We start from the raw sequence: 24,136 nt of genomic DNA, 5'->3' as shown, positions 1-24,136 counted from the left end.
GTCAATACTGTGGTGTTCATTGTGTACTTTAGGAAGTTCTATATTTTATCCTCATTGTAATTTTATTCTTTATAACAAACATATCTTGCTATTAATACAATGAATGTATATCAAAACAATCCCATAGTCAGAGGGATTTGTCTCCATAGAATCAACTGTCCATATTTCCGAAAATAACTAGCATGTTCACGTGCTTATAGGCCTAATGACCTTATAATTGATACAAAAAAGTAGAATATTTAGTCCTTCTAAGTTTGAGATGGTACAAGAGCTCTTGATCTTTAGGAGCTTCTAATCATGTCTGGAAACCCTAAAACTTAGCTGTCATTGTTGCACAACCTTGAGCCCTATTGCAACCTTCATTGTTGTGCATTCCACCCTCCCATGATCTTTCCCACCTATGATGGCTAAGATCATGAACCATGGTTTGGAATTTGGGGATACATCCCAGATTGATGGAGGATTGTAGCTTGTTTTGCTTATTAGTTAAATGGAAATAATTATCTCAAGTGGTCTCAACTGATAAGACCATCTAAAGGGAAAAGGAAAGGTTAATAACTTCACAGATAATGCCCCTGATGAAAATGATGCGAAGTTAAAATCATGGGATGAAGAAGACTCCATGATTTTGGCATGACTGTGGAATTCAGTGGTCTCATAACTTAGTGATATCTGCATATTTCTTAAATCAGCAAAGGAAATTTGGGAGGCAGTGGAACAAACTTATTCCAAGACCAAGGATGTGACACAAGTCTATGATGTAATGGTGAAAAGTGGGGCTACCAAATAAGGAAAAAAATCAATTACAAAATATGCCAATCAATTCAAATCTTTGTGGATGGAATTGGATCACTGTTAGGCTATAAAAGCAAAGTGTTCTGATGACTTACAATCCTTAAGAAGTACATTCAACAAGATAGGGTCTATTATTTTTTGGTAGGCTTGAATCCTAAATATGATTTCAAATCATGGAAAAAGAGAAATTCTAAAGCTTACTAAAATGGTAGCCATTATTCGAAGTGAAGAAAGCAGTAGAAGATTGAAGTTGGAGACCTCAATTACTGAAACTCAACAATGATGGCTGAAGGTGGAACAACCATGGTTATTAATTGGAGCAAAAACAAGATCTCCAATATGTAGAGAAAACATGATGAGGTCTGATGTGCCTACTACAACAAGTCGCACCACACAAGGGGAAAATTACATGTTGTGGATGGGGTATGGGATCTGGAGGACTTAGTCATTGATTCCATCATTGCTCTCAAATGATCAAGTTCCTCTTTATAAACTTTCACACCAGACATTGAAAAAAATTCACAAAATGAAGATGTAACATGGAGAATCCATTTTGACAAAAGAACCACAAGCACAACAATTCAGTTCAATTCAAATCAAAGCCAAATGAGACATCACCACCCTTGGAATTGGCTAAAGAGGTCTTGACTACCTTGTTTGTGGGGACAAAGACTATTAACAAGGCAACGGAAACAAGACTCCTTATAGTCATCTCTGAAACCAACTTGGACTATGTAAGAAAATAAAGCATCATTTTATTGATTACAATCAATCCAATTACATTCTCGTCATCTTTATTTTGTAGTAATCAAATCCTTTAAAATAAGGAAATAAAAATATGTTGAAATAAATAGGAAGATTCTTAACATACTTTTTTGTAATTACTATAGAGATATTGATAATACTTTTGTCCTAATAATCTGCTATTTGAAACACAAATAAAGTAAAATTTGTAAATATTTGATAGATATATGATAGGTTCTTTTAATCAAGAACCTATGAAACTCAATCGAAAACACACAAACAATTCCTCTGAATTGTATAGCCTCCTTTTATTACTAAAGAATCAAGAAATTGGTGTATACAAGCCACTCTGAGAGCCTAACCTCTCTCCAAGGAACTACAAGAGTTCTCGTACAAACAATAATACTCCAAGACTAACTACAAACAACTCCTTTCCCCCCTTTTATATCACTTACTAACAGAACTAACAGAAACCCACTCTCATATTCCTAACTACCTTGGCAGTTAGGCTGTGTGACTTTACCTCTCCTCCTATATACAATTAACTCCCTAACAATGTATCTTATATCCCTATTGGCATTCAACATAATCAAATCATATCTCCATTAGTTTCCCACTAAAAAGTGTGGTTTATTACTAGTGAGATAACTACATATTTATGGGAAAAAGGAAGAAGACCATGGTTATCCATTTACCGTTTTGGTTGTCCTTGAGTACCCAAAAAGAGATGGTGTCAAAATGCTACAGAATCCTTTTCTCCGTGGCACTCTTTTGGAATCCATAAATAAGGTTTTATGTCGTTTAACCTTGGAATAGCCTGCAACTAGTTTATATTCATGATTCTGAGATAGGATCTGGTTCCTTGCAAAGTTGGCATTAGTTTGGTTCAATAAATCTTTATGTTGTGTCTGAGGCGGAATCATAATATTTCCTAGCAAAACCAATTGATGGTCTTCTCCCTCTTTCACAAACCAAATATAGCACCTAACACAATATTGGTTGAAAATTGCTTTGCTGATTTGCAGGTACTGTTTTTGCATATGGTGTTACTAGTAGTGGAAAGACTCATACCATGCACGTAAGTTAACCGTTTTATCATCTACATACAGTGTTATCATATATGCCACCAAACTCTCTTATTTTATTTGAGCTTTGCAAAATGGAAATGTGTTTGATAGTCCAACCTGTTATTGATCCCCGCATGGTGGTTGCAGTCAGACTGTTGAAGGAATGGGATTTATGGCTATTTTTTAATTTTTTTATTGAAGTAGTTTGCAGTGGGAATATGATGTAGGTAGAAGTAGGAATAAAACTATTTGAAGAACTACAGAACTTTAGGGATTCCAATGAATGAATAGAATCCAACATATGTTGATTTGAGGAAGATTACAAGACTGTTTATTCAGAATTCAGATGCCCTCATTCTCTTTAGAGTGTGCTTATTTATAGAAATGCATTACACCAATTAACTATCAATGCCATAAATAAAAATCCTAACAGAATAATCAAATTTAGATTGATTGGTAATCAAAATTAATCCGATTGATAATCAGAATTAAATGGATTGGTTGTCACGTAGTTTCCTTATGTATGTTCCTATATGAGAATAGACTTCTGAGTATCTTTGTTATTTGCATTTCTGCATAATACTTTCATTCCCTTAAATATTCTGATTTGTTTGGGATAAAATTTAGAGAAACACATTGGACAAAGGACACAACCTTTTGACTTTGGGGAGGTGTGCTATACTTAAATTTACAAGAAGGAATAATTAAGTGAATAATTCTAACTCTATTCTCTACTTTGCAATGAATATAAGCAACTTGGGAAAGTGGAATGGGTATATCTACAATTACATGGTTTCCAAAGGTCACAAATCTAGTCACTTAATGAGAGTTCACAATGTTGGAGAGTGATGTGTAAATGCTAAGTAACTGACTATAAGTTATAACTTATATTTGCTAATCATCTGCATTAGCATGGACTAGAAGTTTAGCAAGAGGAAAAAAAAAACTTATATTTGCTATATAATTTTGCCAGGGGGAGCAAAAGTCACCTGGAATTATCCCACTTGCAGTGAAGGATGTCTTCAGTATAATACAAGAGGTACAGAGTTTAGTTATTCAAATTGCACTTTAAATCCGCTCATATCCTTGATAGGCTATGTTTGTCATTTCAGACTCCTGGTCGGGAATTCTTATTACGTGTCTCATATCTTGAGATTTACAATGAGGTTAGCATCATATACTACTACAATGTTATATTGACCTCTCTCATCTTTTTCAAGCTTATTATACCTATTCTGGAGCAATTCATCTTTGGAGTACCAAGAATGATGACCAGATTAACTCTATTGTTGTCTGAGAATAGCCCTTGCAAAATACAAAAGGACCATCTGAGTTTTAGTTATGGTGTAAAAAATGGATTGAAAGATTTTGTTTAAAAGCAGGTATGACATTAGCTCAATATGAAATGGTTGACACAGGTTGAAATGGGTGGACCATTATGTAGAGTGATGCCATTATACAAGTAGACGCATGGAAGTTTGAAAACAGTATGAATAGTTATTTAGTGTTTGTTCAATAGAAAATGAAAGCTACATGTTTTATAGCACATACAACCCTGTTGGAACCCAGTTTTCCCAAAGGAAAATAAAATGCTTTCCACGAAGTCTGTTGCAGATGAAAATGGAAAGAGGTTTAGCATTCCAAGTTGCAAAAAATGCTTAGTGATATGGTCATTGACTTCTTGCAGTAGACTTAAAATATTAAATTTGGCTTAAAACTTTATCTTGGTTGGATTAATTGGTGGGCAATATATGTTGGGATAAACATAAATTTTAGGGGTTTATTAATAATTTTGTTTGAATATTATTTTATTAGTTTGGGTCTAGTAATATTTAGTTTGATTTTGATAGAGATAAAATAGGGATAGGTAGTTATGATTTTTCATTTATTTAGGAGCAGTATTATTTTATTTTGTTGATATAAGATAGAGATAGATTAAGTAGTTGTTTTTATTGAGTCAGTTATATTTTGTGTTTAGTTTTTATTATTTCTACTTGGTCCAAGACTCTATTTGCACCTATTTAAAGGGTGTCAAAGTTTAATGAAAATCAATCACAATGAATTGAAGAATCCAATTATTTATGTGGGTCACGTTTGATTAACACTATAAGCATACAAAGTTGTGCTTTGAAAAGAAAAATTTCAAATATCTTCTTACTCAATGTTTTCTCCAATTTGACTATCAACTCCAAGCCTGATTGTTGGAGCTATTTATTTTGTTTTTGGCTTCCCTTGCCTCAAATTTCTAATGTAAACAAGTTCTACAGGCATGAATTTATCATCTACCATTGGTCATATATATCATCTATCTTGTGTATGAGTATTTGTTAGGATGTGTAATGTGTATGTTAGGAGGAAACATATAGAGAAGTAGTTGTTAGTTGGGTTGTTAGGTTGGGTGAGACTTTCTATATATAGTTGGGGGGTCTTTGTATGCAAGGACGTTTTTGATAGTTTGGAGAAAGGTTGACAGGATCTTTAGCATCCTATGTGAAAGGAACATTGTCCCTTGGCTTCTCTCATACTATATCTGTTCCCAGAATCAATAATAATAGTTTTACACAGTGAGTATAGGTGGTTGCAGTGGGTTTTTCCAGGTTTCCTCAATTTAGGAACCTAGCAATTGGTTCAACCTGCTGGATCAAGAAGATATGGAAGCATGGAAGGAAGAGTCAGTGCCTTGAAAAGATTGGCCAGCAAATAGGGAAGGGCTATAACTGAAATAAGGGACACTATGCAAGAACTCAGGGAGAGCTTCCAAGAAATGAAAGATATGCTACGGAAGTTAAGAACCCATGAAAGAGGATCTGAAGGTAGTCAAAGTTCGGTTAGTGGAGAAAGAAAAGGAATGAAGGTGGTAAATAAGGGTATGGATGCTGAGGAAGATAATCTGCAAGACATCATCAAGAAAGCAAAGAAACCTTCAAATGGAGGGGAAAATTCAATCAATAGAGAGAAGAAAAGAGAAGAGGATGCCATAGACAATAATGGAAGTAGGAAGGGTGAGGAAGAACCACTGTTCGCGTGGGTTGAAGGAGCGGAGTTGTCCAGATTTGAAGGGAATGACACCTAACGTCAAACAATAAGGGCAGAAAATGTTCTTGAAATTCATAACAACAAAGGATCAATAAAAGCACATCTAACCGTCAACAAGAGGGAAGAAAATGTCGTCCAGGGGTTCAAGACCTGGCAACAAAGATTCAAGAACCTTTCGTGAGAAGATCTTGCAACAACTCAACTAAGGATAGTTGAAGGGGATAGGAGAAGTGTTAGATATTGTTAGATATTGTGTTTATTTCATTTACATGTTCATTTGTATTTGGGCTTAGCCCACACTCTTATTATTATAAATACATTACCCTATGTGTATACAAAGACACATAAGGGAGATTTCCCCTCATCTCTTTTACTATTTCATAAGAAGCATGCTATTGAAGAGTTTGGCAGCAGTATCACAGATCGGGAGTTAGGAAAGTTTACGTGAGAGTGTGACAACAGATGGAAGTAACACTGTTAATTATGCAAATTTTGTTGGATCTTCTTTTCATTTTCTTGGAACTGGATTTAGTAGTCATATGTGGTTGAAGAAAGATTTTTGTTTTCAACCACTCTCTAGTTATACAGTTAAATCAAGTTTTGTTGGTCCCTCTGTTCCTTTTAGCACTGCTCCGAAGCCATTGTTTGATAATTCTTGGGTTCTTTATCCTGTGAGAGATGGAAATAATGGAGTAGCTGTCGCTGCCGAAAGTGCTGTTGCTACAATAGCCATGAAGTCAAAGATGAAATTTTGAGGGTTTCACAGAATTGTGCTGAAAGAATCCAGGAAGAGTTGAAGTCATGGGAGAAGGATTTGCTGGATTCAATATTTGTCAGAGTTTATGATAGGTTTCTTGGAAGAGAAACCCACTCTCAACACACTCACACACAGAAATCAACAGTGAGCGTATAGTGAAAAGAATAGTATGTATTGAATTATCTCAACAATCATGTACAACTAGAGCTCTAGGGAGCCTAATCCCCCTCCCAGGACAATGTGTCATGCTACTATCAACAAAGAATATACTCAATAGTCTCTCCGTTACCCTAACTCTGCCTTATATACATGGTTATACACCCTGCCCTGCCTAACTGCCAAACAGTTAGGTAATTAATGTTTCTTCCTCCTAGTATACACTTTCCACTCTCTTAACAGTTTATGAATCAAGAATAGATTTTTTGAGGGCAGTAATTATTGGAGCAGAGGGATCACCCTATCATGGTGGCCTTTACTTTGTTGATGTTTTCTTCCCTAGCAGCTATCCCTTTGTAACCATGGAAGTCCACTACCACTCTTGTGGGCTTCGGCTTAACCCAAAATTATATAGTTGTGGCAAAGTTTGCCTTAGTCTACCTAACACCGGGTCTGGCCATGAGACTGAGAAGTGGCAACCAGGTATCTCAGCAATTTTAGAGGTTCGAATCTCTATACAGGGTCTAATCTTGAATTCAGAGCCATACTATAATGCACCTGGAATTTCCCATCTAATGGGTTCGAAAGACTGTGCTTTTAATTCCTTGCATTACAATGAAAACACATTTATCCTATCATTGAGGACATTGATGTATATCAGGAGAAGACCTCCAAAGAATTTTGAGGACTTCGTGGCTGGACAATTCTTCAATCAAACTCAGGACATTTGGGTGGCCTGCAAAGCATACATAGACAGTGCTCAAGGAGGTTGTTTGACCAAAGAGGGGATGCAGGACGTTGATCAAGGGGACAATAGCTGCTCAAATCAGTTTAGGTCTTTTTTATCTGCACATGTGAACATGCTTTTTTGGGAGTTTACGATAATTGGAGCTAAGGACTATGACAAGGTATTTCCATCAGAAATCCTTCTCAACCACAAGTTACTTTGAGGAGGAAACTTCTGATGGATGTTGGGGTAAATGTAAGGATTCTTACTGATCTTCGGGTCTATCATGACGATCCTGCAAAAGTAAAGTGCCTGCTTCTACCTACCAAGCTGATTGGTAGACGAACTGGGAAGAAGGCCACAAAAGCTGATGAATCTTCCCCAATTTTGATGAATGGGCAGATGGAAGATCAAGTCTGGCAGCAAGTATTAATCCAAGGGCAGAGAGGAAGCCTTGAGGCAGCCATAGGGAAGTTGTTGCAGCAATTAAGGACCAAATTCTAGACTTTAACCTTGAGGACAAGGTTGTTTATGCAGCGGTGTATAATGTTAGGATATGTAATGTGTATGTTAAGGTGGAAACATATAGAGAAGTAGTTGTTAGTTGGGTTTTTAGGTTGGGTGAGACTTTCTATATAGTTAGGTGTCTTTGTATGCAGGGGACGTTTATGATAGTTTGGAGAAGGGTTGACAGGAGTTTTGGCATCCTGTTTGAAGGGAACATTGTCCCTTGGCTGCTCTCATACTGTATTTGTGCCCAGAATCAATAATATTAGTTTTACACAGTGAGTATAGGTGGTTGCAGTGGGTTTTTCCAGGTTTCTTCTATCTAGGAACCTAACAGCATTCCTTTTTTTCAATTTTATCTGCTCTTGTTGTAGGTCATTAATGACTTGCTGGATCCAATTGGGCAGAATCTAAGAATACGAGAGGATGCTCAGGTATTTGTATTTATTAATTAATATTGGTTTCAAGAGCTGGTCATTATTTATTTTCTTTTTTTCATCTCACAAATAGCTTATCCAAAAGTCTTGAGTTTCTTTTTAGAGCTCACTATGTTGTTAGCTTTGTGTTCTCACTGTTATAAGTTTTACTTTGGTGAATTTTACTTGGCCAGTTTACCTTAAACTTGCCGCATGTCTGATCTTTTATTGTTGAAATTATAAGCTTTAAAAATGCGGAAAGAGAGATTTGATACTTCGAATAATAGTATATCAGATCAATATTGTGTATTCTAATATGATTCTTAATTCTTGTAGTTGTAAGGTCCATACAGTTCTAATTCTTGTATGAACATATGTAAAACAATCCTAATTCTGCTATAAGAGATCCCAATTCAATTTCATATCTGTTAGATATATTTTGTATATGGCCTTCGGCCCAGCCCTATGTAATGCTTTATATTATATCTTCCTCAGCTGTGAAAATAGGAAGACAAAAGGATTATGTCACACTAATGCATACCATTTCTCTCTACAATATGTTTTGTATATGGGCTTTGGTACTTGTTGCCAGCAATGTTCTTCGGTACACAGAAAGCTACTGGTTCTTATTTTTCTTGTCGTAGACATCACGTAAAGAAGGCATGATATGCCTTTTAATTGAATCTTATAATGAGACTAAAGGTATATGTAATGGTAACAGGGTACTTATGTTGAAGGAATCAAAGAGGAAGTTGTGCTATCTCCTGCTCATGCCCTTTCTTTGATTGCTACTGGAGAAGGTAGGTGTTGAAATATATTGTATTGTCTAATAGGTTTCTTTAGTGTGGGCTTTTTAGGAATTTCCTTTTCTTTCTTTTTATGTTGATCCACTATCCCTTAAATAGGGAATTATGTGTAATAGGAAAGCTAGAGCAGTAATAATAAAAAGAATTCAGTTTCTCTCCCAACTTTAAGAGTAGGAAAAACCTTTTAGTGTTTTTCTTCTCTTTCTTATCATTTTAAATAGTCGGTGGCATTCACTTCTTAGTTTTTCCCTTAGAATGCCTTACGTTCTGCTCCACTGAAACATGACCATCCTTTGCTCTTAAATTTTTCTGCTTCCTGCAATTTTATGATCTCCTGGGAGTTATTTATTGTTAAAATATTTCCTTTGGTCATGTATTGTTAGATTCTTGTTTATTCTAATTCATGCATTTTAAAGCTTGTCTCTGAAATAATGCAGAGCATAGACACGTGGGTTCAAATAATTTCAATCTTGTTAGCAGTCGAAGCCACACTATTTTCACCTTGGTATGTCAAGACAATCTCCATATGCTTAAGATTTTAATGCATGCTTCTTTGTCAATTAAAACTCCAAAAGAATTTCTAGTGGGCTTAGATTTAGAATGTGTTCAGCCTTTTTATGTTTACTAATATAATTTTCTATGTTGCCAAAAGTCTAGTGGTAAAATGCCTGTCTATATGCATTATTATTGTAGTATTCTGGCAGCAGCTAATGAACATAGGTGAATGTGTGTTTGCAGCCTCTGGACTCAATGTTATATAATCAAATTATTTTCAATAGGCAATATTATTAAATGTACAAGTAGTGGAATGCAGTCATGAGTATTTTTAGTGTCAAAAGTATTTGACACTGACATGGTGACTATTTTGAGGTGCCCGTGCTTACGGAGTAAAATGTCTGAAGTTCTGGATCTTAGAGAATACATCTGTGACAAGAAAGAAGATTAAAAAACAAAAGAGAAAATGTCTCAGGAGTTTCATATTTTGGGAACATGTCAAAAGATTATAGAGGATTCTGATCCTACACTACAATCTCAGAACAGAGGTTGCTTGAGAGAAATTGCTTCTTAATTCTTAACACAATCCTTCTTATTAATACTATTAGTGATTGAGTACAGAAGCTAATCAAGAAATAATTCTAGAGCTAGTTAGAAGCTGTTAACCAGAGTCATAATAAATAACAATCTAAATTAACATTCTTACAGTCCCATCTAGTTAATGTTGCTTTAAACTTTTGGTTGTTCAGAAGCCACACAACAAACAATTCCTGACAGATGTAAGATGCTATAAACATAAGAGGAATATAGTTTTTATTAAGTGATTGCATTGAATATTCTTCCTTTTAACCTTTGGTAATACCTTGTTAGGACTTAATCACAAGAGGAGAGTCTATAACCCAAAAGAATAGTTTGTTAGGTGGGAGAACGTTAAGGTTTAAGTATTCTATGTGATACTCGTAACATTGTCATCCCCTTTTTACGGGCTAGACATCCACAATAGCTTCACTTTATCAACACTGACTTGGTGATAGTCCTTTCTTCTCTAGAAGACTTCACTTATACCTACTATTTGGCTGGCACTTTTGTCCGTCCTATAGATACAATCTTTTCATAGCCCAACTTTCAAAGAAACACACAATGTTCTTTTCTTCGAAGATGATGGAAAGTGATAGCTTGGGCCCAAGCCCATCTGCCAATCAAGGACCAAGCCCATCTTTCAATCAAGGCCCCATCACTAGAGGTATAGCTAGAAGACCTAGAAGACATTCCCAAGCAAGTAGAAGTGAAGAACTACTTCATTTGGAAAGAAGGCTAGAAGAACTTCCAGATTGGGCTGCACTCAGTGGAAACCTTCTCTCGCCCAGCATGCCTGTGATTTTCACTTGCTGCCAGTGAGTTTAGTTCGAGTTGCTTCACATGTTTCACATTGTAAACGTGTTATACACGTGTCATTTGATCAATATTGTGCGGCTGATGATCAGCTTAAGTTGGTAGCACCGTGGAAAGGCTTGGATGGATCTATGAATCCACCTTTCCACCTCTTTGTAATCACTTTGTGCATTAATGGTAAAGAACCACTGTTGAGATGACTCCAAATTCTTTCCTCTGCAAAGTCACGGCTAGAGAGAGAGCTTTACCTCCTCTAGCTACCTTCCTTGGATAAGTTATCCTTCTAAGCTTCCTAGCTCATCACAAATACCACCACATCCTTGCACCGAGCTACTTTTCCATTACTCTACCTCCTTAGTTCTCTGTTTCCGCTGCCTCCTTTTTAACATCATGAGCTGTTCTTCCTTTGCTCATGGATTCCTCTGCCAAATGCCATCCAGAGTGTATTAGAAAGTAACCAGCCAAATTGACAATACATTAAGAAAATTAAGTTCTGGCATGTATCAGATGGTCTTGACTCAAAAAAGCACATATTATTGGTGTGCACTAGTTACATTACCAGTCAATTAAAAGATCTATGTAAAAAATATTTTGGTATATTGATAGGTTCTTAATTCAAGAACCTATGAAAACTCACTCCTTACTCTTCGATCACACACACACAGATTAAGAAAAAGCTTCTTTTATTCACTTATGATCAACATAAAGAATACAGCGAGCTTAACCTCTCCCCCTCGGGACAATGCGTCCTGATCAACAATTCAGTAAAGTCAAAAGTGTTTCCTCTCCACTATTTACAACTATTTATATAGGTTTAATATTCTCTCCCCGCTCCTCCTAACTGCCTAGACAGCAGTTAGACCAACTAATTAATTAAAGTCTCTTCCTCCTCTCATAGACTAGTAACGGTCTAACATATATATAATTTTTTCTTTCACTTCCTTATTTGCACTCTTCTAAGTTTTAAACTAATTTTTGTGGTTGCAGAGCTCTATTATTTCATGAATTGGTTGATTTCGTGTGTAGCAAGCTATACGACACAATTCATTATGAATCTGTTTACATCAATCATAATTGGGATTGTACTATACCATTGTTTCTACTTTTTAATGTGGCTTATGCTGTCTTAGTGATTACATTGTTTCTATTAGACTATTGAAAGCAGTTCGCGAGGGGAAAATACAGGGGAAGAGGATGTGACATTGTCCCACCTGGTAACACTCACAAGACCAGGATTATGATTACTATATTGCTCCAGTAAATACCTCTATCGTTTTATTTATTTCTAAGAGCTCCTTCCCCACCCCCCAACTCCTTTTCCAGCACTTAATTGATCTTGCAGGTTCAGAAAGTTCTAAAGCTGAAACAACTGGTTTGCGGAGAAAAGAAGGTTCTTATATTAATAAAAGCTTGCTTACTCTTGGAACGGTAATACTATACTAATGTTTTAGATCCTAGTTTTTCTCTTGCCCTGTTTTATGCATGAGATTGTAGTTATTTCAAAGGACAGGTACTGTACATATTTTTGTTTGTTTTTGAGATTAGTTGTGTATTTGTTGATTTAGGAGAAACTATAGTTGATAAGTTACTATAGGACATAGTAATTGTTAGAATAAGTAGAAAGAAGTTGTATTGGAAAACTGCTATATGAACTGTACCTGTCTTTGTATCTTGGTCTCTAGTTTGATCTTTGCTCTTCCCTATACTCTTTGTATCAGAATTCTTTAAATATAAATATGAGAACTTATTAGAGGAGTGATTAAGGTCTCTCAAATATAGTCTCTTGTATTTATCAACTGTAATTAATTATAAGTGTGTTGTTAGAATCTGTTGGATGATTTTATAGATCTTTTTGTAATCATTACTTTAGGGTTAGAATTCTCTATGTATAGAGACCGTTGTATCAATTGAATAAAATTTCTCTCATTTTGTTTAATCCTTTTCAATTTGGTATCAAATCTCTTGAATGTGGGAGCTGTCCTTCTGCATTTCTTTCAGTTTTTCTCTTTGTTGTCTTAGCTATGGTTCCTTTTTATAGGGTTGCCTAAAGTGTGCCCAACTTGTGTTTCACGACCATTGTTTCTACCACCATTGTTGTGCTGCCATCTTTGTAGCTGCATGCTTGCATGCACAACTTTTTTCTTTGGAGTGGGTTTTTTGTACCACTCATTTCTGGTGCATCAGGTAACCATTCCCGCCACTGCTTGCTTGATCGAAGTCATCTTGAGGTGGTGATTCCAAATTTTCCATTGTTTTGCCCTTTTGGCTTTGGTTGCATGGCTCTCCTTTCAGGAGCACTAATCAAGGCAACACTATTATGCTTATTGCTCTTTGATCTTTTTATTGTCCTAAAAAAAAGAGCTATGGAATTCCTATTCTTTGATCTTTGATCTTTGATCTTTTATGCTTATAGTCACTTTGAAAACTCTTCATTGTTGCCCCATCTATGATCATATCACATGTTAAAGGCTAGAGTTAGGCTCAACCATATTGAAGGAGAGGTCATATCTCAAGATAGCCCTTATTTCCTAATTTGGGACAATGATTATTCAACTAGTTACATAGCTATGTGGATCCATGACTACATGAATCGATAAAAATTATGTGTCCTACTATGGTACTTATGAAATTTGGGAAGACCTTGCAAATACATATTCCATGTGACTAAACATATCTACATGTTATAAGTTAGAAAGTAAGATCTTTGGTGCAAAGCTGGGTGCCCTCTTTATGGCAAAATATTATGGAATGTTGAAGGATTATGGATCGAGTAGGACCAATATCAAAATTTGAGGCTTGAAAATAGCAGGCTGTAACTCTTACTCCATTTGTTGAACAATCCCAGATATTTAAGTTCTTATTAGGATGGAATAAGAATACGACCTGTTAGGGAACAAATTCTTGTGAGGGAACAAATTCTTGGGAAGGAAAGACTTCCTTCTCTTTTTGAAGTCTTCTGTAGTGTTCGAGATTAGTCGTTGAATGGTCATGATGGATGAGTATTCCACTCAAAGAATTGCCATGTTCTTTGGAAAGGTTTCTTGACCTAGAACTTCAAATTTTCGGAACATGAAACTCAACTCAAAAGGCAAGGAGGAATGTTGGTGTTCTCATTTTTAAGAAATTTAGCCATGTTAAGGAGATTGCTTCAAGTTACATGGAAAGGAGATAGCTCTCATTTGTCTAGTAGAACTAAAAGGTCAACTCTCAAGAAAGGTTTAGCAAGCAATTTCAGATTTTGAAAATTCTGCCAGGACTCCATCCTTTTCAATTGAAGAAGGAATGTCTGCATTATATACTGAAATTGAATGTCTAAAATCTCCATGGACTCTATCAATCAATCATCTTCTAGTATTTGCTCTCTAGCCAGGATTGGTTAGTACTCCAATTCCTCTTTTAATGTTTTTATAACCTTATGTAAGGACTCTAATGCATAGACCATATAACCCCTCATTCATCGGTTTTAACATTATATGTTTCTCGTTCTATAACCACACTTTTGCTACCAATGAGACTCCTATCATTGATGCAACTAGAGTCTCTATGTTAGTTCAAGAAGCATTAAAGGATGAGAATTGGGTTCAAGCAATGCATGAAGGGATGAGTGCCTCAGAAAAGAACTAGACACAGAAGATTGTTGACAACCAAATGATAGAAAGATAGTAGGATTCGGATGAGTTTTATAATGTAAAGTATAAATCTAATAGCACATTAGATCATGTTAGATATATTGTGTTTTACGTTAATTAGGGAAACAGTTCTTTTAAACATTTTTATGGTTTCTCATGACATTCTTCATCAAACTTCATTGTTTATACACCTCACCAAAATGGGGTGACTTTGCTAAGAATAAACATTTTGTAAACAACTCGTACACTTTTAATTCATGGTAAGGTTCTTAGGTTTCTTGGAGACAAGAAACCAGATCTCAAATTCAGTTAAAGAAATTATCACACAAATCTTATTGCACAATCTATGATCACGTTTTAATTAGGAAAAAACATAATATAGAAAACATCCAATAGCTTCCAAGGAAAGAAAATCCTTTCTACACTAGACAAGCCCTATTCTAAAACGAAAAATGCACACTAGCTAGGAGGGACAATTTCCTCCTTAAATATAACTCCCCTCCAGTGGAAGCATTACCAGCCACAAGTATCTCTTTTCATACCGCAATTCATCTTAATGGGACACACTTACTTGGAACCCTTTGTGAGGAAGATATAGGGACCATTGTACTCATCTAAGCCTAACCTGACTTTGATACCACTTGTTAGGTTTATGGAGGGGGAGGTTCACTGGAGAGCTACAACATCAATGGGACTTAAGCCTAACCACATAAGGGATTGACATCATTCTCTATCCAAAATCTTAAAACAATGGGTTAATGGGTCTTCACCTTTATATGGTGCTTTACTTTCTCATTTCTACCCAATGTGGGAATTAGACTCATACTTGGAATTCTAACAATAACTTGATCTCTTGAAAGAGCTAGAAACGAAGTGTTGTGGCAAGAACTAGTGCAAAAGCAAAATATAGCATTATGGTCTCAACCACTTATGAACATTTTGAGCTTAAGCAATTGCCTAGAAAGTTACAGTTTGGTGATGTCATTGAAATGACATTTATATGTGACAATCAGGTTATTCTTCATAAGTTTTAATCCTGTCTTTCCCGAGAGGACTAAACATATTGAGATTGACTATCATTTCATTCGAGAGAAAATAGTATCTGGAGACATCAAGACTAAGTTTATCAACACAAATGATCAGGTAGCAGATATTTTTACTGAGTCTTTATGGAGACTGATAATTGATTTTATTTGTAAGAATCTTGGTACACATGATATATATGTACCAACTTGAAGGGAAGTATTAGATATATTGTTTTTTATGCTAATTAGGGAAACATAGTTCCTATGTTAATTATGTTATTTTTACAGATTCATTTGTATTTGGGTTTAGCCCACATTCTTATTATTATAAATGCATTACCTGTGTGTATTTTCTACATAGGAGATTAATCTTATACCTAGTTTTACTATATTCAATAGATCCTCACAAGGCAAGGGTAGTTGCTAAAGGGCATACTAAGACTTATGGTGTTGATTATGAGGAAACATTTGCTATGGTTAGAAAGATGATTACTGTTAGAATCATTCTGTCATTGGTAACTTATTTTGGTTTGGCATTTCAACAATTTGATTTGAAAAACGTTTTCTTGCATGAAAATCTAGAGAAAGAAGTTTACATGGAGATTCCTCAAAGTTTTAGGTCTATTGATTGGAATAAAGTGTGTAGATTAAAGAAAGCCTTGTTCGAACTCAACCAGGAGCCCTGTTCTTGGTTTGGTAGACTCACATAGGTTATGATCTCCATGGGGTATCAATAGAGTCAACGTGACTATACCCTATTCATCAAGCATTCTCTAGAAGGTAAACATAAAAAACTAATCATCAAAGAAAACTTGTTGCTTAGTTTGAGAAGAAGGATCTAAAACAATCAAAATACTTTATTGGGACAGAAGTAGTGTACTCAAAGAAAAGTATTTTTTTTTATGTCCGAAAGGGTGTATATTCTTCATTTTTTCAATGAAACAACTAAGATTGATTGCAAGACCATTGGACATCTTGTGAAACAAAACCATAGAATTGGGTGTGATGAAGGTTCTACTGTGAATAAGGACCAATCTCATCAAACTTGTGGCAAAGCTGAGTTACTTAGCTTGCACCAGATTTGACATAACTTATGTTGTGAGTCAATATATCCATTATCCAAGTGAGAGACATTTACACGTCGTGAACTAACTCCTTCAATATTTCAAGGATATTATTGTTCAAGAGAAATGAAAAATTTAAAATGGAGGTTCATACTGATGTGATGTGCATGTGGGGAATGATGGATATTTATTCAACAACTTTAGGGGGAGCATATTGATTCAAGATAAAATATAGTTGATAAGCAGCAATAGGATTTTGTAATTAGTTACAAGTGTGCTATAAGAAGCTGTTAAAAGATTCTAAGATCTCTTTTGTAATTATTACTTTACGATTAGATTTCTTTATAAATAGAGGTTGATGGATTGTTTCAAAGATCAATTTCAATAAAATCTTCAGTCAGTAGAATCTTTTTCAAGTGTATAAATCGAACATTTTTTTCCTCTTCAGTACTAGCTTTGGTAATAATTTGTTCTTGAGTTTTATACTTCACTTTCTTCATTAATCCTTTGCATTTAAAAGTCCTTATATAGCCCATATGTGTAGTGAATGATCTAACGAGTCCCTTCGTCTCTTAACAATTGTTTGGAGTACATCTCTGTGTCAGTAGTAAGTCTTTGTTATAAGGCTATAAGGAACATATTTTGGTTATTTCTAGTATTATGCTTTGGTGCCAGCTTGTAGTATGTTCTACAAGTAAAGAATATCAATGGTGTACTCTTGTTTTACATTCTTACGGTGTGACACATTCCCAATATCAAATTTTGTAAGTGAAGTAATTATCTTTATCTTGTTTCTGCATTGCAGGTGATTGCTAAACTAACAGATGGAAAGGCAACTCATATTCCTTATCGAGATTCAAAGCTCACTCGATTGTTACAATCATCCCTTAGTGGCCATGGAAGGATTTCTGTTAGTGCAATTTATTTTTAAATTTTCTGCCAGTTGTAATTTGTAAACATTTTCATTGCCAACTAATGTTTGAAAATGAATATGGTTTGGTTGTTGAAGCTCATTTGCACAGTTACTCCCGCATCTAGCAGTAGTGAAGAGACACATAACACATTAAAATTTGCTCACAGGAGTAAGCATGTTGAAATCAAAGCTTCTCAAAATAAGGTTAGTTAATGTGTAAAATGCCGATATTGTGATAATGTTAGGTTTCTTAAAGGCAAGAAACCCTGAACACTATCCTGGTATGGACACTAGACACGTAACTCACACCCTAGCTCACAAAAGAATAACTGTCTCTTTATTTCTGGCAACACAACAATGTACAAACACATTTAAGGAAGCCTGTCTTCCTCCCCACAGGATGCAAAGATCCTCCCTTTTTTCCCTTTTTTCCCTTTTTTCCCTTTTTTCCTTACATAAACCCTTAAGACCCATTCAGATAACCTCTTGACACATTAGTTTCATGCTATTTAACTCTTAGCTGATTTCCTGTGCTAGATTTTGGATGAGAAGTCTTTGATCAAGAAATACCAGAGGGAAATTTCTGAGTTAAAGCAGGAGCTGCAACATTTAAAGCGTGGCATGGTTGAGAATCCCAATATGGCCACATCTTCACAAGAAGATCTGGTTAATTTGAAGCTTCAGGTTTGTGCTGAGGCATGTATATTGGATCATCTAAAAAATGCCACTGTACTTGGTGGGAGACTTATGTGTCTTGAATCTTAACCTAGTGATATCTTTATTGGGTATGATGTTCTTTCATTTCCCCACATTAAGCATTACTTGATTATGTAATAGCTTGAAGCTGGCCAATCCAAATTGAAGTCGAGATTGGAAGAGGAGGAACAAGCTAAAGCAGCATTGATGGGAAGAATTCAACGTCTAACCAAATTAATCTTGGTTTCTACAAAGAATACAATGTCATCAAGCATTCCAGAAAGGCCCAGCCATAGACGGAGGCATTCTTTTGGGGAAGATGAGGTATTTTCTTACAAGGGTACTGCAGTTAGTGAAGCAGTCAATTATATGCTTTGTAATTTGATCCTTTAATGTATAGACTTTCAATCGATGTGTTGTTTTTACATGCACATTTGCAGTTTTTTACAGTGAAATTGTAAAACGCTATTTATGATAGTGACAGATGTTCATCTTCTTTGAATGCAGCTAGCATATTTACCAGATAGAAAACGTGAGTCCTGGATAAATGATGATGCAGGGAGCCACGCTTCAGTTCCTTCACCAGAAGAAAAGGATGATGTTATCAATTTAGATGAATTGGGGAAGGATTACAAAAGAAGCAAAAGGCGGGGAATGCTTGGGTGGTTGAAGCTAAGAGTATGTTATTTTCTTTATTTGAAATGTATTACTTACTATGTTGACATAATTGACTAGATGATTGAAGAAATCAGAAGTTAATATGAATCTATAAATAAAAAAAAATCCTAATTCATAAATAATAGGTTACTAAAGATTGGGGACTTTTTGCCTAGTGTGGATTTGGATTTGACGATTGGTATTGCTTGATCTAAATTTTACATGAACTTAGTACATCACGTTCGTTGTTATCCGACCAATAATATTTACCACCAATGCAGAAACCTGATAATGTTGATGGATTATCACCAAATGTTGATAGTGAAGGGTCTGCAAATGGATCACCTGCATCTGGCTCAAAATTAACTTCAACTAGAGTTATGCTTTATGACATGAAAGATTCACGCAGGAATTCAGTCAGCAGAAAGGATAATGCCCCAGCCATTAATTCTTTTCCAGGAAGAACTCAAGCAGGTGATTTATTCAGTTTAACTGTTGGAGGCCGTGAACTTCCTCCGGTAAGATCTCAAATACTAGTGATCAATGTTTTTGGAAAGATAAACATGATACATGCATATTGAAATTCACGACTTCGTGTATGTGAACCAAAATTGTGCTGAATGACTTCCTTGCAGACTGGAACGACTGTTACAGATCAAATGGATCTACTGCGGGAACAAGTGAAAATGTTGGCTGGTGAGGTGGCCTTCTGCATTAGTTCTCTGAGAAGACTGTCAGAGGAAGCTGCTAACAAGCCTGAAGATATCCAACTACAAGTTAGGTTTCTACTTGAGATTAACAAATGAACAACAATTTTAATATTTCTGAATAAAACTGGGTGGGTTATTTTGGTTATTATGACAGGAGGACATGCATAAGTTGAAGGGTGAAATTAGCCAAAAGAAGAATCAGATCCGTATCCTGGAACAACGGATGATTGGATCCTTAGGACATGCACCAAGTAATAGCGAAATGTCACAGGTAACTAAATAAAAATATATTAGAAGTGACCTTGGCTTTACTATGTTAGGAAAATAAAGATTTATTATATTGAAAACAATTACACCAATGACATTTTCATATTCTCTAATTGTAATAATAAAATTCTTTTAAATAAGGAAATAAACGTATACAGAAATGAATAAAATAATTCTAAAGATCTTTTTTCCTAATTATTATGTAGATATTGAGAATATTTTTGCTAATAGTCTGCTATTTACAACATTTCCTCTCATTGTGTATGTGACAACCAGGCATCATTACATGAAGTTTGGTTCTAATCATCAACATATACCAAAAGTGCACAACCTTGCATTGATTTTGTAGACAAAAAGCTAAGAGTGACATTTACTGCTTAAAAACCCAAGCTGACGAAGTGTTGATTGCAACATGTTGAATCATTGTTGTGGTGCTTGTTTTCACCCATCAAATACGTTATTCAATTTACAAACAAAAAATTTGTCCCGCACTTCAACTCTAGGAGGTTGTCATATAAACTATTTCTTCAAGAAAACCAAACTTTGACTAAGTTGTTTGTTTCAGTCGTGAGGATCCCTAGATTTATTAGTGAGGGTGTTATTGGACTACTTTTGATAGAAATTTCTGTAGTTGACTCCGATGGGTTTGGTTTGCATCTACAGGGTCCTATGGTTAACAAATGAACTTCAAATTCAAATTCAATTCAATTTTCTTGCTTTGTCGAGAGATACTTCTCCACTTTCTTTTGGTTAAAGAATAAAACATATCATACCTGTTAAATGTTAAGTTGTGTGTTTATGTTAATTGGGCTCAACCCATTCTGTATTTAGGGTTTAACCTTTATCTTACATTATAAATAAACTACCCTATGTGTATGCTAAACACATAAGAGAGATTTCTCCTAATCTTCTCCACTATTTCATATGGTATCTAGAACTTAGGTTTTGTTCCAGCCAGTTCCACAGTCTCCGGTACCCATCGTCGTTGCAGTCGAAGCCGTCGCCGTCGCCACCGTCGGAGTTCTAGAATCGACTGACGACCATACCATCCGGATCGTCTCGGCTGGGTGACCACCGTGGTGCAAAGATCGCGGCGAACGGGCCACCCACGTGCCTCCACGCGCTGCCGCAACAGTCACCAGATCCACCGCTTCCCGTCGTGCGTGCTGGCGTGTCGCTGGAGAGATCTGCTGCCGACCAGGACCGTCGTGATCGCCTCCTCGCCCTCTTTATGGATCTGTTGTCGTTGCATCAATCAAAGCACTTTGGATTTTTAGGGTTTCTCCCTCTCCATGGCATCTTCCTCGTCTACAAACACCTCTGTTGGTGTCTCATCTTCTATTGGTGCCTCATCTTCTGATTCCTCAATATACACCAATTATGCGAATGTACACTTATCCATTGAGAAGTTAAATGACACGAATTATGTAACATGGGCGTCCGACATCAAACTTTGGTTGAAGAGTCAGGGGTATGTAGATCAGCTTACTAAAAATGTGACTAGTGCTACCACAGATGACACTTCCTGCTGGATGAAAATTGATGCCCAGTTGTGCATTGTCATAAAGTCCACCATCCACTCCTCACTGAAACAATTGTTTCGATCATATGAAACGTGTTCAGAAGTATGGGTACAAGCGAAGCTATTATACACAAATGACACCCAGCGTCTTTATGGTGTTTGTCAGGACCTATTCACTGTTATTGGTCCGTGTAGTCCTGGTCCCATGGTAGAATATTTGGGTAAAGTTCATGCCCTCCTTCACGATTTTAATGAGCTATTACCTCCTGCCTCCACTCCTGCGGAAGAACTGGAACAACGATCAAAGTTCTTCATGTTGTTGGCATTATACGGACTCTCTGATGATTCCTCCCATGTCCGTGATCAAATTTTGGGTTCTCCTGTCATACCCAACTTTACTTCTACTTGTTATGCTCTTTTGCGTATTCCGAGCAAACCAGTTATTGAGACATCTCCTCATACTGATGATTCCTCAGTTATGGCTGCCCAACGTGGTGATCGAAGTCGGTCTCGCAAGCCAGGTAAAGGACAACCAAAACGTGACCACTATGGCAAGCTAGCCACATAATTGATAGATGTTATGCACTTCATGGACGTCCTCCTCGACCTATAGCAATGGCTTATTCTGTTACAATTTGGATTGGTATGTCGTCTTCGCAAATCCTTATATGGCCTAAAACAGTCTCCTCGAGCTTGGTTTGGTAAATTCAGTTGTGTTGTTCAACAATTTGGTATGTCTCGCAGTGCAGCAAATCATTCAGTGTTCTATCGCCACTGAAGTACTGGATGTATCTACTTAATAGTGTATGTCGATGACATTGTTCTCACAAGAAGCGACTATCTTGGCATCTCTCAGATGAAACAACACCTTTGTCACCATTTTCAAACCAAAGATCTTGGCAAACTCCGGTACTTTTTGGGTATTGAAGTGGCACAATCCAATACTGGTATTGTCATATCTCAGAGGAAGTATGCGTTAGACATCTTGGAGGAAACAGGGTGGATGAACTGTAAATCTGTTGAGACACCTATGGATCTTAACATCAAATTCCTACCAAATCAGGGAGAGCCTTTCTCAGATCCTGAACAGTATAGAAGATTAGTTGGTAAATTAAACTATCTTATTGTTACGCGTCCTGACATTTCCTTCGCAGTTAGTGTGGTGAGTCAATTCCTAAACTCCCCATGTGAAGACCATTGGGATGCAGTTGTTCGCATACTGAAGTATATTAAAGGATCACTTAGAAAAGGTTTGTTATATGGTCCTAACAACGATATAAAAATCGTTTGCTATTCAAATGCTGATTGGGCTGGTTCCCCGTCTGATAGGAGGTCTACTTCTGAATATTGTGTCTCTATTGGTGGCAACCAGATATCTTGTAAAAGTAAGAAGCAAAGTGTTGTTGCAAGGTCCAGCGTAGAAGCAGAATATAGAGCTATGGCATCAGCTACTTGCGAGCTTGTGTGGCTTAAATAATTACTTAGTGAATTGAAATTTGGAGATGTCACTCGCATGACACTTATATGTGATAATCAAGTTGCCCTTCATATTAGCTCTAACCCTGTCTTCCATGAGAGAACCAAGCACATTGAAGTTGATTGTAATTTTGTTAGAAAAAAAATCATATCCAGAGATATCAAGACTGAGTTCGTTAACTCAAGTAACCAGTTGGCAGACACATTCACCAAGTCCTTACGAGGACCTAGAATTGACTGTCTTTGTAACAAGCTTGGAACATATGATTTATATGCTCCAACTTGAGGGAGAGTGTTAAATGTTAAATTGTGTGTTTATGTTAATTGGGCTTAGCCCATTCTCTATTTACGGTTTAACCCTTATCTTACATTATAAATAAACTACCCTATGTGTATGCTAAACACATAAGGGAGATTTCTCCTAATCTTCTCTACTATTTTATAATACCCAAAGGTTTAGTTGCGATTTCAGTAGCTTGTAGTGAGTGACACTTCGTTTTCTAATGGTTCTTAACGAAAGCTTAGTTTGCAAATTTTCTACCTATTTAAGGCCTTTCTTTTTCTTTTTTTTTCTCTAAAATAAAAATTTGGGTATATTTTATTGGTAAACATCAACTAACACATTACTTTATAATGTAGGCTCTATCCAAGCTTACCACTGAGCTCAATGAAAAAATATTTGAACTTGAGGTAGGTTGTCTTGTCCTCTCGATAGTTTCAGAATGATTTCATTGCATTTAAGTAGCATAAATCTCAGTACTATAGTAAGGCGTTCTAATGTTAATTGGGCATTCAGATCAAGTCTGCAGATAACAGGATACTTCAAGAGCAATTGCAGTTGAAGGTAAATCACACAATTGTATGACCTTTTAAGGCGACTTGTTGCAATTCCTGACATTTGCTTAAATTCTACAGAATTCAGAGAATGCTGAGATGCAAGAGACAATTATTTCACTAAAGAAACAGATAAATTTCTTGGATAAATCATCAACTTATTATCGTCATGTTGCTGATAATGAGACTGACTATTCTATAGACGTATTGGGAAAGGCTGATGAAGCACAATCAATCAAAAACTTGAATGTGATAGTTTCTCAAGTGCAGGAAGGAAGTAACGATTCAATTATAAGTTCTGAAATTCTTGTGCAGGTTCTCTCTCTCCCTCTCTCTCTTTCTGGCACCTTCTGCTGAAGGAAACTTAAAATTAATAAATTTGGGAACTGATTCCTACACGTTTTTTCTTGTTTGTGTTCCAGTAGGAGTGAAATAATTTTTACTA

General features: G+C 36.1%; 1 protein-coding gene across 3 annotated transcripts in view; it reads left to right on the top strand.

Moving 5' to 3' along the window:
* Positions 1-24,136, top strand: part of LOC106764831 (kinesin-like protein KIN-7C, mitochondrial) — a 33,394-nt gene that overhangs the window by 6,514 nt on the left and 2,744 nt on the right. For 2 of the 3 annotated variants that reach the window (XM_022782321.1, XM_022782322.1), the window contains exons 4-22: positions 2,565-2,617; positions 3,580-3,645; positions 3,719-3,772; positions 8,164-8,223; positions 8,927-9,005; positions 9,449-9,516; positions 12,050-12,112; positions 12,222-12,326; positions 17,422-17,526; positions 17,626-17,733; positions 18,067-18,225; positions 18,367-18,549; positions 18,733-18,903; positions 19,164-19,400; positions 19,518-19,658; positions 19,747-19,863; positions 23,497-23,547; positions 23,654-23,701; positions 23,773-24,006. In XM_022782321.1, the coding sequence (XP_022638042.1) occupies positions 2,565-2,617; positions 3,580-3,645; positions 3,719-3,772; positions 8,164-8,223; positions 8,927-9,005; positions 9,449-9,516; positions 12,050-12,112; positions 12,222-12,326; positions 17,422-17,526; positions 17,626-17,733; positions 18,067-18,225; positions 18,367-18,549; positions 18,733-18,903; positions 19,164-19,400; positions 19,518-19,658; positions 19,747-19,863; positions 23,497-23,547; positions 23,654-23,701; positions 23,773-24,006 (2,102 nt within the window). The remainder of the gene's footprint in view (positions 1-2,564; positions 2,618-3,579; positions 3,646-3,718; positions 3,773-8,163; positions 8,224-8,926; positions 9,006-9,448; positions 9,517-12,049; positions 12,113-12,221; positions 12,327-17,421; positions 17,527-17,625; positions 17,734-18,066; positions 18,226-18,366; positions 18,550-18,732; positions 18,904-19,163; positions 19,401-19,517; positions 19,659-19,746; positions 19,864-23,496; positions 23,548-23,653; positions 23,702-23,772; positions 24,007-24,136) is intronic. The other variant, XM_014649241.2, reaches the window with a different exon arrangement.

The sequence above is a fragment of the Vigna radiata genome, chromosome 6 (assembly GCF_000741045.1).
Source record: "Vigna radiata var. radiata cultivar VC1973A chromosome 6, Vradiata_ver6, whole genome shotgun sequence".
In the NCBI taxonomy this organism is placed as follows: Eukaryota; Viridiplantae; Streptophyta; class Magnoliopsida; order Fabales; family Fabaceae; genus Vigna; species Vigna radiata.
Note: the sequence above shows the minus strand (reverse complement) of the source record. Positions and strands in the feature narration are given on the sequence as shown.